The sequence below is a fragment of the Psittacula echo genome, assembly GCF_963264785.1.
Source record: "Psittacula echo genome assembly, chromosome: 5".
Taxonomy (NCBI): domain Eukaryota; kingdom Metazoa; phylum Chordata; class Aves; order Psittaciformes; family Psittacidae; genus Psittacula; species Psittacula echo.
The window spans coordinates 16,133,745-16,150,488 of NC_137739.1; the positions used below are offsets into that span (position 1 = coordinate 16,133,745).

The window sequence follows — 16,744 nt, forward strand, 5'->3', positions numbered from 1 at the left end:
GACCCATCAACATTATGTTACTGGTAGGTCTTTCCATGTTGCTGGTCATGTTGAATAGGAACTAGAGGAGCAGAACTTTACTGCTAGAACACTGCCGTTAAACTGTGTGGCTTTTATGTTGACATGCATACTTTTGTAGTAGCAAATCTTTCTCAACTGAAATAATATTAACACCCACTTTAAGTTAAAATGTTTTTTATTAAATTACAGTTGTTGCATTTCTTTGCTGTGGCTAATTTTGAAAAGCTTACCCAAAACAAAATATGTTCTATTTTTTTTAGGCATCAGTGATGGGCCTTCTGTTAGTGCATTAACCAATGGCTTTGACACTCCAGAAGAAAGATATCAGAAACTTAAAAAGGTAAAGTGTTTACCTCGACTGAAATGAAAATGCTGGAAAAAGGTTAGAACTCCTTAGTTCAGAATGGAGACAATATAAGGAAATATGACAGAGGACTGTAAGACTGAGTTACATAGATCAGATGGGGATTACTTGGCTCAGTGTCTCTACTAACAAGAATTGGGGAGTGTTACATTAAACTTGCAGAAGTCATAGTCAGAACAGACAGATGTCGTTCCTCATGCAAGAGTTAGTAGATTGTAGAACTTGTTAAGGGATGTTGAGAGTCTTAATATTTATGAGTTCAAAGGGGGACTGGGTAATAGGAGTTCAGTGACAGAGAAACTGCATCAGGACTGGGGTCCTTCCCAAACTACCTCCCCTGCTAGCATGTACTGTCCTTAACAAAACTTAAATGCCAGCTGCCAGCACCACCTTTGCCTCTCTGCAGCACACACACACAGAAAAAAGGTGCTGGAGGATGTGGAAAGAGTTTTGAAAAGTAACCAAATGAACATGGGGGACAACATATGGTGTGTGAGGGTCAAAAGGTATGAACTGTGATGTTTTGGGTTGCGGGTTTGGTGTTTGGGTTTTTTTTTTTATTTTCTCATTTTCTTTCAGTGGTGCTAAAAACCTTTCCAATATTGATCCAACAATTGTGAAGTACTAGAGAACATAATGATAAAGTGCCTAGTGACTGTGCTAGCACATATGTCACAGTATTCACTGTTAACCACGTGGGTTAGAAGAATATTCAATGCATTATTACACATATTTGAAAACTATACATAGCCAGTGTCCCTCACAGTGCGCTCCCACGTTATAGGGGGTGTAAATGAATGTTGAGAAGGAGACTGGCAGCTGCTTTTAGGTGCAGCATCTCTTGTGTGTGAGCAGTGGGTAGAGAGAGATGGGACTTCCCTCAGTTCTTGTCTGTTTATGGAATGGAAGTGCATACTACAAATCATCCTCGGCAGTAGTTTTTTTTGGATGAAAACTTGTTGAAGAACTCTGGTGTATTTACTTCAAAATTACCAACACATCAAATATTTGTTAAGAAGATTCAGATCTGCTTAATTTTGAAATGGAAAATAATAATTGATTGTGGATGCACCCAGTTATCTTTGAATGTGTACGATTTTTATTCTCATGCAAAGTTTTCTTTTCCTTTCCAGCATTCCATGGATTTTTTGCTCTTTCAGTTTGGCCTTTGCACTTTTAAATATGATCATACAGAAGAAAAGTATGTTATTCTCTTGTTCCTTGTTTTCTTAATAGAAGAATTTATGAAGTAAAGTTAATAAACTCTATTGACATGGAATTTTTCTTTTCTACAGGTATATAATGAAGTCATTTAATTTCTATATTTTTCCAAAACCCTTTAACAGAAGTTCACCAGATGTCAAGTTTGTATGTCAGGTTAGTGGAAAAACAAGTTTGATTTTGTTTGGTTAAGGTATACCTGCAATAAACTAAAAAATATTCCCATGAAAACTACATCATTGTAGATGGAGAAGTGGTTGGTTCTTTTAACAGCTTAAAAGGCAGGAAAACATAAGGTTTTGGGTTTTGTTTGGTTTTATTTTTTTTCTTATAAAAGAAATAGGCATTGGTTAAGAGCAATCCCTAAAAATGAGCTTTAAGGGAATCTTTTTGACTTCAGTTTTTAAATCTTATTGCACATTACATTGTGTGGTTTCTGGAATTGGAGATAGTGCTCCAAACCTGGAAAGATGATTCTTTTTTTTTTTTCTTCCTTTCTTCTCTGACTTCCTTCTCCCTTGCCTTTTCTGTTTGATGCTTTATTCCCATCTGCTTATCTCACTTTCACTGCTTTTAGGTGCTGCTTTTTTTAGCTGCTTTTTAAATGCAGGCAATTGCCAGCATTTTTCTGGTCTCAGATTTGTTCTCCTGAACCACATTTTGCTTTCTTTAGTTTCCTCTTTCCACATAGCTTATTCTTTCATCTTTATCCGTTTTATGCGTTTATTGTTCTTGTACTTTATGGAAGTTGAAAACAAATAACAAAAGTAGCACAGCATAAAATCTCTGTGGCTTCTTTAGCCTCAACAACTTTGGTTGCTCTTCACTTGAGACTTCATACAATTTCTTAAAAATTGTAAAATTAACTAAATTGATCGTTTTATGCCTCAGATACTCTTGCCAATTGTAAGCTATTTTGTTTTGTTGTTGCAGAGTTCAAGTATAGATTTTTTAGCAAATCAAGGATTTGATTTTAATAAAGTGTTTCGCAATGGTGAGTTCTGTTTCTTTCAATATTTGCAAAAATCATGATGTTGTCTTCGTTTTATGCAAAAAGAAAAAGGCAGCCGTTCATGACATAATGAAGTTCTTAGAACTATTCTGCAATCTACAACTGTGCTGATGGTTACTCTCTTTTAAAAAGTCTGTTGTATAGATTCAACAGAATACATGTAGATAGAGTAACAAGTGATGTGTCTGTATAATGGATCAGTAGTAACATTTTAGAAAAGGTATCAGTACGCTGTAATAGAAGCTGCTGCCAGCTGTTCCCAAAGTGATCCATATAGCAAGGAAGAAGAGTGCTAAGTATTGTGATCTGCAGCTCTACAGTCCTCTTGCAGTTGAGGCATATAGCTCTTAAGAGTCCAGTGTTACCAGCTAATATGGCACATGGCAGAAGGACATCTGTAGACACAGATAAAGAATGGGCTCTAGAACAGATGATTGGAAGGGAAAGATGTTTTGAGCATTTAGGGTCATAACACAGGCAATTGCTTGGTTAGTAATAAGTCTTTGCTAAATCACACATCCCTAATTTGTCTGTAATTATGAGCTTTTAAATGTCTTTTTTTTCCTTTATTAATTTTTTTAAAGGAATTCCATATTTAAATCAGGAAGAAGAAAGACAACTAAGGGAACAGTATGATGAAAAACGTTCTCAGGCCAATGGTGCAGGCTCTCTGTCATACATTTCTCCTAATGCCACGAAGTGTCCTGTAACAATCCCTGAAGATCAGAAAAAATTCATTGAAAAAGTAGTGTAAGTAAAATTGTTTAATATCCTCTGATATTGTTGAAATGAAGACATAAACAATAGTGACATGTTCATATGTTGAAGCTATTTTTATTAGTTCGTTAGCTGTGCCATAGTTCTGTTTTTGTTATGAAGCATTTTCTTTTTTTTTGGAGAAAGCTGTAAGCATCATAAAAATGAAACATTAGATATAGGAGCAAATCATCTGTTTCTTCCAGGGAACAGATAGAAGACTTGCTAAAGAATGAAGAAAATGAAAGTTTGGAACTGGAGCCATGTACAGGGTTAGTCTCTGAAATTACACGTCTTCTTAAAAAAAAAAATTATTTTGACCGTATAGAATTGGGGGAGTGATAAAGAAGAAAAAATTTTTACTTGGGTTAACTGTAGCAAAATCTACATTTGACTAATCTCCGAAGGCTGAGAAAACATGGTAATTTATATGGATGTCATACTCTGCTTTATGAGCTATACCTCCTGCAGGCAGTGACAAAATATTTCGGTATAGTCAGGAAGTGTCTTGCATATGTGAGCCTCCTTTTGTTACTGCTGAAGTGCTGCATAAGCCCTGGATATTTTATAATTTTATAATCAGAGTTCTCAATTCTGTTGAGCTTTTGATTATTTGTAGTTGACACTTTGTGTTGGAACTGGTTTTAGTGGGTTTCCTTCAAAAAGTGCATTTAGCTTTGGAGTTCAGATGTTTGGAGAGTACAGTTATTTAAAAATACAACATAAGAAAATAATAATTTAAAAATAGTAGAACATTGTGAAGTTTTGGGGTAAGATAACATCACTGTATCTGTATTCAGTAATGGCTACAGAATATTTACTTATGGGAAGATAGGTGGTTAACTATACAATCGTGTATTAAACAATTCAATAAAACCCTTGCAAGGCTTTATGTTCTGGTAGCAGTGACATGTTTAAAAACCTTTCTATAAATGAACATGGAGTAGACTTAAACTGAACAGTTTTATAAGAAGAGAAGTAGTAACACAATTGTCTTTTGATTTCAGATTTCAGAGGAAATTAATTTATCAGACCTTGAGCTGGAAGTAAGTTACTGGTAATACTGCCTTACTGTATATTTTTAGTATTTCTGATAAGAAACCTGGGTAAGATCTGGTCTACTTAACCTCAGAGGTGTTTTTCCTTTAAGAGAAGAATTTTATAATATTTTGACGATAAATTGCATTAAATGGTTTGTGACTATTCATTTGAATATTTTGAAGCTTAGTGTTTCTTTTATCATTCCTATCTAAAATCTGTGAATAGAACAGCCTAGAATTATGTAACAAATACAACTTGACAGGTTTTTAGTGAACAGAAAGTGCATGTGCCTACACAGACTGTGGGCTTACCTGAAAAACTGTTAGTTGTGTAGTATGTAGTAGGTACTGGTATGTTAATAGTTTTCTGTTAGATACCAAGTCTAAGCATTTCTGATGACTTTAAAAGTCCTAATTCTAGTAGTAATTCTGTTATCCTTTCTTGGCTTACTTTATCACTCATCTTTGCCTAAATTTGTCCCTTAAGGCCTTAGGAGAAACTGTAAGGCTGTAGAGATGAGATTTTCATTGTTCTGATTGGATTAGTCCAATGGCAGAATATAGTGGAAATCTTTTTCTGTATATTTGGTTAATTCAATGTTGCAACAGTATCTGGCACTCTTGCTACTTACACTGGAAGTGGATAGAATAAAGCTGCTCTATAAAGTGAAATCTTGAGAAGTGTGAACTAAACTGAAAAAAGAGGTGGTTTTGAGATTTTTTTTTTTTTTCTATGTACATTTTAAAGTATCGATAGCTTCCAGTGACACAGTGTTATGCTGTATGATGCTTATTCCTCCATCTTCTGTCAGTGAAAAGTGTGTTCATGAATTGTATTTGTATTAACATTGAGCTGTGTTGCTTTATGTGTATACAGCTGTGTACACTGTGTGTGTACACTGGCAAGAGAAAGCAAAGTTGTGAAGTTAGCATGGAGATAATTAAAGCAGAAGACAGTGAGGTTATTGATTGCCCTTGTATCCTGAACCCTTCATAGGTCATTTTCTCTATTGAAGTGTTCTGTTGTGCAACAGTGTTTTAATACATTCAGGGTCTGTGACATGCAACAGCTTCAAAGTGAGGTCTAGGTGCAAAAGTGTGTGAGAAGTCAGGGTGGAAAGGATACAGTAGCTTTTTAGTATATGTTATCTAGTACTAGTTTTAGTAGTAGCCTGAGGATGAAAGAAACCTGCCAGTTCTGCAGTGGTTGTATACTTGTGATTAGTTTGTTATAATGGGAAGATCAGAGATAGTGTCTACTTGTTTAAGCAATGAAAGGCAATATTCTCTTTGACTTTTCTGTCATTTGGATGCTCTGTATATGGTAGTACTTTGGTAATTAAATGTGATTGTGGTGGAGCGATGCAGCCCTGTAGCACAGGTAATGACATTTGTATGACATCTCTATTAGTATTTGCTATTAAAGCTTATTGTTAGCAGGAAGTTCAGAGTTGATTATAAATCCTATAATAAGTGACATATTAAAGGCGTGCAGTCACCAGAAAAGCTGTCTTGTGGCTGCAGGTAACTGAGAGCTTTCTCACGGGTGTTCTGGGTTTGAATTTCTTGAAAGCAGAGATTCTGGATTGTGATGAAATATCTAGACAACGTTTACTTAATATTACTAAAATAAGAAGTTACAGGTTCCATAGCAGTAGGATGGGAAATTGCATAAGAAAATAGGTTTTAGTGCCAGTTACTGTTAGATAATGTAAGGAGGCCAATTTAGCTAGCCTACTGCTTCAAATTTTCCATTATTTTAAATTTAAAGGAATTTTTAATAGTTCCTTTGCGCTTAAGACTTACAGTAATAATGAAGCATGAAATCTACTGTTGCAGTTTCAATAATGCTAAATTAATAACTACTTTTATTTCTTTTCATTTGTTTGAATTAGGTATCCAAAAGGTATCCATGTGGAAACTGTGGAGTCAGATAAGGTAACTAGGCTTGTTACTGTCTGTAACATTTGTTCTGTTTAAAGGAAATTGTATTTCTTACTTTTACCAACTCTCCTAACTTTTAGATCTAACTTGAGCTTTATTATACAAAATGCAAAACTTTTCAAATGGAACAAATGGAACTAATTTCTGAACATTAAATATGACCAACACATGAAGTGTAAGCATGTGTTTCTATGGCTTAATAATTTTTTTGAAAGGGTACTCAAAGGTATTTTAAGATGTAGTGGTTTCAGCAACCTGGTTTAGTGGAGGGTGTCCCTGCCCATGGTCCCCACCAGGGGTTTGGTACTAGATGATCTTTAAGGTCCCTTCTAACCCAAACCCTTGTTTGATTCTTTCTGTTGGTGAAAAGTAGATCTCGATCTTAGAGGAAAAATAATGGCAGAACATGCTGTATCCTGACTTCTCAGCACAAATTCCAGCTTCAAAAAGTATTTGAAATCTGCTGTTTACAAGGAAATGCTGATAACCTTTCCTCAGAAGTAAAAGGTGGATTAAGTAAAAGTTAGGTTTGGTGGATGAATCTAATGCAGCTTTTTAAAGTAGGGATTTGGGAGTAGCTGCTAAAGTAGTACTTACAGTAGAAGAAGTCATGTTGCCAGATAACTGTTGCTGAGGTATGACGTAGTTTTCTTTACAGTGTAAATTTACAAAAAATTTGCAGTGGTTTTAAATCTTCTCAGAGTCTCAAACTATGTTTTTGTTTGGTTTTTTTTTTATTTTAGAAGGAGAGATATATTGTTATTAGCAAGGTAAATGAAGAAGAGCGAAAAAGAAGAGAACAGCAGAAACAAGCAAAAGAACAGGTAAATAAGTTCCATTTCATTAGTTTTACAGAAAAGGGGAGGAGGAGAATCTATGACTTCAATCAGTTACGCAGAATTGTGCGATAGAGTTTAGTAGTATTTCCCTTTTGCTTGCCTGTGGCTGTTGTCTGAAAGTGATCCTCCAAATTCTGCAAGATATCTTAGGTTTTGCAGTAGAGCAAGAACAGTCGCCAGACACTCAACAAAATTTTAAAGAATGAGCAGTTATAGAATACTGAACCAATATTTGGGAGCAGTGAATTCCTCTTTATATGAATCTATCACATAAGCATGGTTTAGTAATAGGAAACATCAGTTGATTGCATTTATTAGTGCTGTATGATAGCAGTCATTGCAAAAAGGCTTGCAGAAATTCTCAAACAAGTTTGCACAATTATTTGCATTTACAGTCTGTCCTTGCAGTAGTATTCTGTTATAAAACTTGCTTGCTCTTAGTTGTCTGAGTTAAAATGTCATGTACAGTTAATGTCATTTGACTTTTCTCGATAGAAACATGCTGCACACTGTAGTAACTACTGTAGTAACAAGTTGATTGGAAGATGATGTCTGGTATATTTGGGCACTTTCATCATTGTTTATGGGACTTGATATTTTTGCTTGCTGAGTCTGACGTGAGTTTCAAGAAGTCATAAGACTTGAATCTTGGGAAGTCTTGATCACACTCTTGTGATTTGTACTTGCATGTTTTGAGATTAAGTCAATTTGGCAGAGCAAACAATACTTGCATGCAGAATGCCTCTTAAGAGGGAAAGAGATATCTAAGAGACCCCAACTAATGTGATTTTTTTTTTCCAAAAGGCAAGTTAAGGACAATTTACTGCTACAGTAGGTTTTTCTGAAGCAGTCTTTATAGATTCGTTATTCACTCTGACTTGTGGCATTCAGAGCTGAACTAAAATAACAATGAATGTTTTTGTTGAATTTTGCTTCTGGTTGAACAAAGACAGATAATGCAAGGCAGAAATTTTTCCTCTATTCCTGAAAAAGAAGAATCTGTTACAAAAAATATTTTTTAAGTGAAACTAAAATAGATGCTGTAGTCAGATCCCCCCCAAACTAATCTGAGTCAGTTTAAAATGTGTAGCTCACAATGAGTAATATTGTAATTGTATAATATTTCTTATTCTTTTTGTTTATATAAAGAGTGAGGAATGTTTCTTACCCAATCTCAATGTCAGCATAAAAATACAGTTTGATTTAATAGAAATAACAGTCAGGATTAATTCTGCTGCATCTTACAACAATGCATGTTGTAACACGGCTGAAGATACGTAGCTTAATTTTAGCAGCATCTTGAGCTATTTGCAGTCTTATGGCTGTTGAGCACTTTAGACGATAGTATATTGACAATGAACTGACTACAGCTGTATTGGTCTGGTTGGGCTGTTAACTGCCTTTTCAGCCCGTATGTTGCTGTGCTTTGCATTTGTGGCTAAGTGTTGATACCACGTATGTGTTTTGGCTACTGCTGAGCAGTGCTTGTGCGGTGTCAAGGCTTTCTCTTCCACCCTGCCCAATAGCAAGTAGGCTGAGGGAAGTGGGCAAGAGGTTGGGAGGGAATGTCTGTGGTATGGTGGTGTTTATTTTCCCAAGCAACCTTTATGTGTGCTGAGACCCTGCTTCTCAGGAAGTGGTTAGACATCTTCCTGCTGATGGGAAGTGATGAATGAAGGCCTCTTTTTGCTTTGCTGGTGCATGCAGATTTTACTTTTCTTACTAAGTGGTCGTCATATTGATCCAGGAGTCTTTTTGCCTTCATTTGAATTTCTTTTGTTCCTCTCCCTTTTCCCCAGGAAAGGCGAGTGAGCAAAAGGCAGAGTGGGTGTTTGGCTTCTGGCAAGGGTCAGCCCACCACAATAGCTTGTGACTTGTGTGACTTTACAGTGAACTAGAGCTACATTTGAAACTGGAATTCTGTCAGCAGCCTCCTGCTCTGACCTCATGTATCTTCCAAATACTGACATTTTGTCTGTGGTCTGTTCTTAGCTATATCTGAGAAACATTTTGAGCCAACTAATGTGTCTGCTAGTTCACAGGTACAGCTTTGACAATACTTGTATTTCTGTTTCACTAATGTCAGGATCTTTGCTTGCAGGAGGAGTTGAATGATGCAGTAGGATTTTCCAGAGTCATTCATGCCATTGCTAATTCTGTAAGTTAACATAATTTTTAGTGTAACTTTGGTTGTAAGAAAAAAAAAAAAAAAAGAAGGACTTATTTTGTAGTTACATGTTGGAAGATTAAGTGAAATGCAAGCTGAAGTGACTTCTCTTTGTTTTTAAGTTGATGTTGCTTCATGTTTCATAGTGGTTGGATGTAGTAGGTTAAGAAAAGTCTTAAGCAAGTGACATGAGCAACCTTATCTGTAAAAGTCAATTACCAATTTCTTAGGGCTCTAACAAGATTCTTTTAAGTAACTAAGCTTTGAGGGTTTTTTTCCTCTGTCCTGAAAAAGATGTTGGTGTTTTGGGGTTTTTTTGCAGGGTTTTGTTTGTTTGTTTGTTCGTTGGTTTTTGTTTTTTCTTGTGGGGGGGGTTGTGTTTGTGGGTTTTTTTGGGGGGTGGGTTTGGTTTGGTTTTTTGTGGGTTTTTTTTTTGTTTTGTTTTGTGGGATTTTTTGTGTTTTGTTTTTGTTTTTTTTTTTTGTTCCTGGCAGTCAAAGGCTCAATCAGAGGAGGTCTTCTGGTTCTTTTCTACTTATATGGTTAAAGCAGGCTATAGTTTTACGTGTCCCCTTCAGCCCAATTGTTTTCATGTAGTTGTTACAGTATGTTGTGTAGAAAAGACATACATATCCATATTGTTCTCTCTAGCACATGGAGGATGCAGGGAGGTAGAAAAGGCTGTCATGTTAAATGAATCAGAGTTACCATTTTAAAAAATTACTATACTTTTTCAAGAAGGAACTTGCTTGTACAACATCTGGCATGAAAGATTTTGCACAGTACCAGATCATGCCTGTAGTAACTATCATATATTACAACCATAAAGAATATGTTGTGAGTTGTACAAGTTGTAAACTAAAAGGTGGTGAACTGAGATAGCACTTGACTTCAATCTTAAATAGATTACATTTGGAAACCAAGTTGTAAGTGTCTGTTCTAGTGCATCTTCTTAACATTTTAAGCAGCCGCTGAAGGCTGTAATTAGTTGTGAGTACTGAAGATTAAGCGTAGAGGCTTTGATTAGTTGTGAAGACTGTGAAGGGTAAGAGTAGAGGAAAAAGGAGTGGCTGCTCTGAATGAATGGAGTAGCCTGTGGGTCAGGCAGAGAGCAAATAGATAGGTTTGGTTTGTATTTTTTTCCCACTGCCCTTGGCTAGCATCTAGGATAGGTGCTTTTCATATATTGCCCTTGCCCTAGCCCTATGATTGGAAGTGCAACTAGCATTTAATGTTCTTTTCACAGGGGAAGCTTGTTATTGGGCACAACATGCTGCTGGATGTTATGCATACCATACACCAGTTCTATTGTCCACTACCTGATGTAAGTAATCTTCTGAGTGTTCAGATGATGAAATAAATGCCTTAATATGTTTGTGTTTAGTCTTATCTCCAGACTTGATAGTGAATGGAAGCATGTGACCATCTTAAGAACAACAGAAGAGTATTTAAAAAAAAGTCACTTGTTACTTCTGGGCTACTGCCTTACTTTCTTTAATCTTCATGTAGAAAGCTTAGCTTAGTTCTTCCCCTTTACATTTTTAAAATGTTTAAATGAACCATTGGGATTTGATTTCTGTTGTGATTTCTGCTGTATCTGTTAGTCCTTCAGAAACTGCTTGGATAATGGCAGGTAAATTTAACGAACTTGTTAAGATCCTGGTTTGGAGCTTTGGCATTTTTATGTGGCATTTTTTTCACCTGTAGTTTACAGTGTTGAAATACATATTTTAATATAATATAGTACAATTAACAAAGGATAAGAAATCTTGTAGCAAGACGATGTTCATTGGGGTGAAGAGGTGAAATGTCTGAATAATTGGAGGGAACATACTTCCATGACTGCAGTAGCCTAGCAATTAAGGTAAACTAAACAATGTATTGGAACTGAGGACATTGTCTGAAGAAGCCAAAGGTCTCATTGGAAGTGTGGCCTGTATGGTAGTTATATTAATTGCAGTCCTCAAGGGCTTGTGTGTGTTAGGGGAAAGACTTGATTATGAGATGGGAGAAAAGTCTTGGGACCTGTTCGGATGGTATTGGAACACAGGCAGTTGTCAATTGTTCCTGTATGTCTGACATGGAAGATCTAGTCTTGTAGGCAGTCAGTTGTCCACCTGGAGTGACTGCTTATATTCCACTGACAAATTAAATGCTGGGAACATTTAGGTAGAACTGTTAATGCAGCTGGAATTAGAGGTAGTCTAGGTTATATAATAGGATAGGGTATTGGAGGTGGTTCAACATTTTTCTTACAAGTCATACACAAATCAGAAATAATTAGTCTGTAGTTCTGTGTAATTGCAGGTGGTATTTATGGTAATGCTGATGAATACATCTCTTAAGAGGTGAGAATTCAGTCACTGTTACCTCAATTTTAGAAGCTGATTGGATAATTATAGCTACTGCTGTCTATCATCCTGAGACTGATAAACAGTTAACTCATTTGAATTTTATCTTCTGGTTTAATGTTAAATTAGGACCTAAATGAGTTCAAGGAAGTAACATCATGTGTCTTTCCCAGGTAAGTTCTTAGTTCAAACTTTCAACTGTTTTAATACTGTTTTAACAAGCTGATATTGTTTATCCTAGCCCTAGCCTAGCTCTTACTGGAAATAAAATTGGGAACAAATTAGATAAATAACAGTTTTTAAAGTATTCTGTAGCATCTCTTTTTGCAGAAGAGCAGTGCTATTGTTCCACTTCTTGGCAAAAGATGCAGCTTTGCTACCCCGTGGTTTTTGGCGTGATATTTGGTATTTTGAATCTGCGCTACATTTTGAACAAGATTTATTAGCTACTTATTGTTTGCATCTCTTGCTATTGCTTAGTTGTTGCCCTTTTTCATGCTGAACAAAGCCAAGGGGTGTTTTGGCTGCTCTGAGATCTAAGAGTAATTTTTCAACAGGGTGCAACTGCTGTTTCCCAGCTAATACACCAAAACATTTTTGAGGATTTAGCAAAACTGACATTCTTCCATTTCAACTTATTTAGCTATTTTTGTTTCTAGGCTATTGGATACTAAACTGATGGCAAGTACACAACCTTTTAAGGTAAATTAATATAATATTCTAGAATTGCTTGAAGGTACAAGTCAAGTTTGCATTGTCTATTGAAACATTATTCTTTTTTTTTTTTTTTTTTTTTTTTTAGAGAAAAAAGACCTAACAATATTTTCTGTGATGCTCCTTTTTTGAAAAAGAATGATTTTTCTTAGCCCTTTATCTAAACTTACAAAGTCTTCAGGATACAAATTTTTACTTTCATACAAGTGGCTTTTGTGTTTGTCACAGTTTTAAGGTAACTTAGCAGCTTTGAATTCCAAAAGTGCATACAGGTTTTACTACTTAAAATGCAATTAGCATTTTTTTGCCTTGTATATTAGCACAAGGCTGCATGTCTCCTGAGGAGAAACCAAAAAGTGTTATTCATGAGCAAATAGGACCTGGAAGCTACTTGTATACTTGAAGCTTTAGAATATTGTGAATGCTGACTTAAATTTGTGTAGAAAAAGACACTTGAACATCATCACTATATTCCGTTGGGACCTGCTGTTCAGTGGGTAGCCAGGAGAAAAAATTACACACTTCTCTTAAAACTTCTTGTAGCATGGGTTTTATTCTTCCAAAGAAGTATTGAGATAAGTGATCATACCCTCTCGCTTTTCTGTGTGCCTTTTGGAATGAAATAATTAAATAACATGCTGATGAGTCAACACCTATGTTTCTGCATGCCTCTGACTTCAGAGAATTGCATAACAGAAAATCTCATTAAAATGTACTTAGTAGATATTTTCAGATTTGTCGTGCGTACTACTGCAGTAAGAGTACAAAAGTAAGCTTTTGTATTCTGAAAACTAATAATGCTGCACAGGTTTTATGTTTGCTACAGTTATGTTGATATTTGTAATTTTTACAGTAGCTGCTTAGGGTTTAGGCTGTTGTTATTAAATGGTGCTTTGGGATGCCAAAATAATATGTCATTTAAGCTTGTTCATTGTACTGAGTTCTTGATAACTTTTCGGACTGCAGACTTGATGATAACTGTAAACAGCTGTCTTGATGTAGAGCCAAAGGAAATTTGTCCTCAAAAATTTCAACTTTAAGAAAGATTGTGTGAGAGTTTTTGTTTTCTCTTGCTATTGATTCTGCATGGTTTTTTTTCATTGTACTGATAGACATTGTATGTTTTAAGAACTTCAGCGAGTTTGAAGAAATTAATTAATCTATGTATCTTTTTGTGACATTTTATATATACATATATAGATTAAGTAATACAGCTTAAATAAGCTAAAGTGCAGGAATGGCTTTTTGATTGTCAGGCTTCTTTTGCTGTCTTTCTGTTACTTTAATCAGTATTTACACTTACAAAACTATTCAAGAATGTTCAGCCAGCAGGCACACTTTAATACTGACCTTAAATGCCTTCAACCATAATGTTCAGTATTTGAGATATTTTGCCTTGCTGTTTGTGCTGCCTTTTTCCCTGCCACATGTATCATGCATGGAGCCAGATTCAAATAGAAATACTACTGTGGCATAATTCACCATCAAAAATTGTGAAAAGTATTAATAAATGCTTGTGACTTGCTATGTTGTAGGTGAGACAAGTTAAATTCTTGTCTTGACAGACTTCTCTGGTGTATTAGTTTAAAAGGACGCTATGTATAAGTCCTTAGAGAACACAAGGTGGCAGCAATAAATACTAATTTTATCCAATTTCAGTATCTAGGGAAAATGTGCTTGGCACTGGCAGTTAATGGTGTCTTTTCTTACAGGAGATCATTAATAATACATCCCTTGCAGAACTGGAAAAGCGTTTAAAAGAGGTTCCATTTAGCTCTCCTAAAGTTGGTAAGGATATGTCAAAATGGTCTTATTCCTGAAATGTTTTCCTCTTTCAGAGGAAAATGTCTTAATTATTTTTGTTCTTGGTCTGAAATGTAAATTCATATATTCATACTTAGTGTTTTAATGAAAGGAACTTTAAATGTGGGCAATATACACATCCTGCAGTTATATTTAGATCTATGAGTGGAAGTCAGTAGGAACCTTCTGCTTCATTTCAGATTATAGAAGAATGGGTGTATTCAGTGAACAGCAGATTCATCATCTCCTAATGATGGCATTTTGGTTTTTAGGTTGATTTTTTTTTTTTTTTTCTTTTTTGAGTAACTTGGAATTCTTTTAAAACTGTTTTATTTGATTATTATTGTCCTTCAGGTCAAAGCCACTGCATTCTAATAGGCACTCAGACAACAAAACCAAGAAAACTTAGGCAGTTGTGATGAGTCATGATTGAAGTTCCTTTAGAGCTTTCTTTGCTTCAAGCCGAAGGAAAGGATATTTAATCAAAGGGCAAGCTTATCTCAAAGTTCTGGAATTTTTCTTAAGCTGCTGATTTGGAAAAGGGAGGGCAATACTGAACAGTAGATATGTTAGAAGGGAAAGTCTCAATGCTTAATCAAAACCAAGATGAGTGCTACTTTTTTTATATCTCTGATTGTGCAGAGCAGATACACTGAAGCTGCAGTAACAGGAGAGATTTATTGATAAGACAGATAATCTACAATCTTCTTGGACAATGAGAAGGAGCTGTTGGTGCCTAGACCTAAGTAGTACCATAAATATGGCATGGACAGTAACTGCATGCAGACCTTAGTGGCATATCCCCCATAGCATCTTCTCAGGATGTAACATAATTTGGCAGCTGTCAGGTACTATTATTTGCTGATGCAATATAATAATAATTTTACTTTTTTTTTTTTTCCTTGGGCAAAATATGACCGTAACAGTTAAAGTGTAAATATTAGATCAGAGATGATCCACGGGGTTCAGGATAACCAAAGCAAAGCAAGTTTAAAAATACTAGAGTACTTCTGGTAACAGTTCATTTCTCTTTTCTTTTGGTGTGTATCCATTAAAAAAGTAGAGCACTAAAGAAATGTGTTTTTCAGCTCAACCAGTATAGCTTAACCTTGTGTGAATATGAGACTTTATTTTTTTAAATAAATATTACAAGGGCTCATCTGAAAAAAGGCCTGACATTTTTCTGCTCTAGTTTTATATATAAAAATGGGATTCAGGTTTCTTTTTATAAAATACGACTAGTATCTATGCTTACGTATTTCCATTGTATAAATTATGCTAATATTTCTGTATCACTGTTTTAAATCCTAGGTGTGTTTCTTCATCGTTTTAACTTCTTTTTGCTAGGTTGAATGCCATAAATTAAATGGAATTGTAGAGTTCACTTTTCAGCCTGTACCTTAATGCAAGGGTCATAATTCTGGCTTTTCAAACAGTTAATTTTGTTCTTCCAGTTCTATTATCAGTAAAACTTCTACAGGAAGATGAGCCATCTTTTTAGAGGCTGAGAAACTAGCTACAGAGGTGAAATAACTTTGATGTTGAGAGTGGGAAAAATTTAAATGATACAGAAGAGGGAGTGATGTTCACATATTTCTTTTGTTACTGAGACTTTCAGACAGAGAAGTGCCTGTGAAGCTTTCTACTTTGAGGTGTTTCACGGAATACTTCTCAAGGTCTTCACACAAACACCAAGCATAGCTGTTAATAAATATATCCTTTAATGACTTAATTCCATCTTTGTTATTTAAATACCTTGAAGAATCTGACCACAGATCAATTGGATGGTTAGCAAACGGGTTAATAATAGAGGTTTTAATTAGGCTGAGTGTCTGTTCTTTAAATGCAAGACAGTCAGGAAAAAATATGCTGTGTGGGGAATCCTGCTGTTAGAATTAATACTCCATTTTGGCTAAGTAGGTCTGGGAATTAATAGCTTTATAATAAGAAGTTTTTTAATAGGATAGGAATTCTATCATAGGAGCCTATTCTTATTTAAAAATATAAAACAAAACCGTGGGTTTGTTTCTTTTTTTTTTTTTTTTTTTTTTTCCCAGAACTTCTAAATTTTCAGTAATTCTGAAAATCATATGGACTTACCCAAATTTTGTTTTGGTCTGACAAAATAATTGCATGGACCAAGCAAACAGAGTTGCCTCTGACTTCTGTGATAACATGTTTACAAATTATTCTTTCTTCTCAGAAAGTGCTGATGGGTTTCCAAGTTATGATACAGCTTCTGAACAACTTCATGAAGCAGGATATGATGCTTACATTACTGGGCTGTGCTTCATCTCCATGGCTAATTTCCTAGGTATATGTGTGATCTTCTTCAAACCTTCTCCTGAGTGCTGTCTGTAGCTGCTTATTACATACTGAATTTTTCTTCATCAGGTTCATTTCTCAGTCCTCCGAAAAACCATGTGTCTGCTAGATCAAAACTCATTGAACCCTTTTTTAACAAGTAAGTAGTTGTTTTAAAAGACCTGCTAAAACATGGAAAATTAATACT

The 16,744-nt window shown here is 35.3% G+C and overlaps 1 protein-coding gene across 18 annotated transcripts in view; it reads left to right on the top strand.

Moving 5' to 3' along the window:
- PARN (poly(A)-specific ribonuclease) overlaps positions 1–16,744 on the top strand; it is a 134,226-nt gene that overhangs the window by 1,076 nt on the left and 116,406 nt on the right. For 14 of the 18 annotated variants that reach the window (XR_013956930.1, XR_013956931.1, XR_013956932.1 and 11 more), the window contains exons 3-18: positions 282–361; positions 1,519–1,586; positions 1,681–1,762; positions 2,540–2,600; positions 3,203–3,368; positions 3,581–3,646; positions 4,382–4,420; positions 6,310–6,352; positions 7,102–7,182; positions 9,299–9,355; positions 10,611–10,688; positions 11,845–11,888; positions 12,375–12,417; positions 14,142–14,217; positions 16,436–16,546; positions 16,627–16,696. Coding sequence is in view for 1 of the 18 variants with exons in the window: in XM_080618813.1 (XP_080474939.1) it covers positions 282–361; positions 1,519–1,586; positions 1,681–1,762; positions 2,540–2,600; positions 3,203–3,368; positions 3,581–3,646; positions 4,382–4,420; positions 6,310–6,352; positions 7,102–7,182; positions 9,299–9,355; positions 10,611–10,688; positions 11,845–11,888; positions 12,375–12,417; positions 14,142–14,217; positions 16,436–16,546; positions 16,627–16,696 (1,165 nt within the window). In the remaining 17 variants the exon portion in view is untranslated. The other 4 variants (XR_013956944.1, XR_013956945.1, XR_013956943.1 and 1 more) reach the window with 4 other exon arrangements.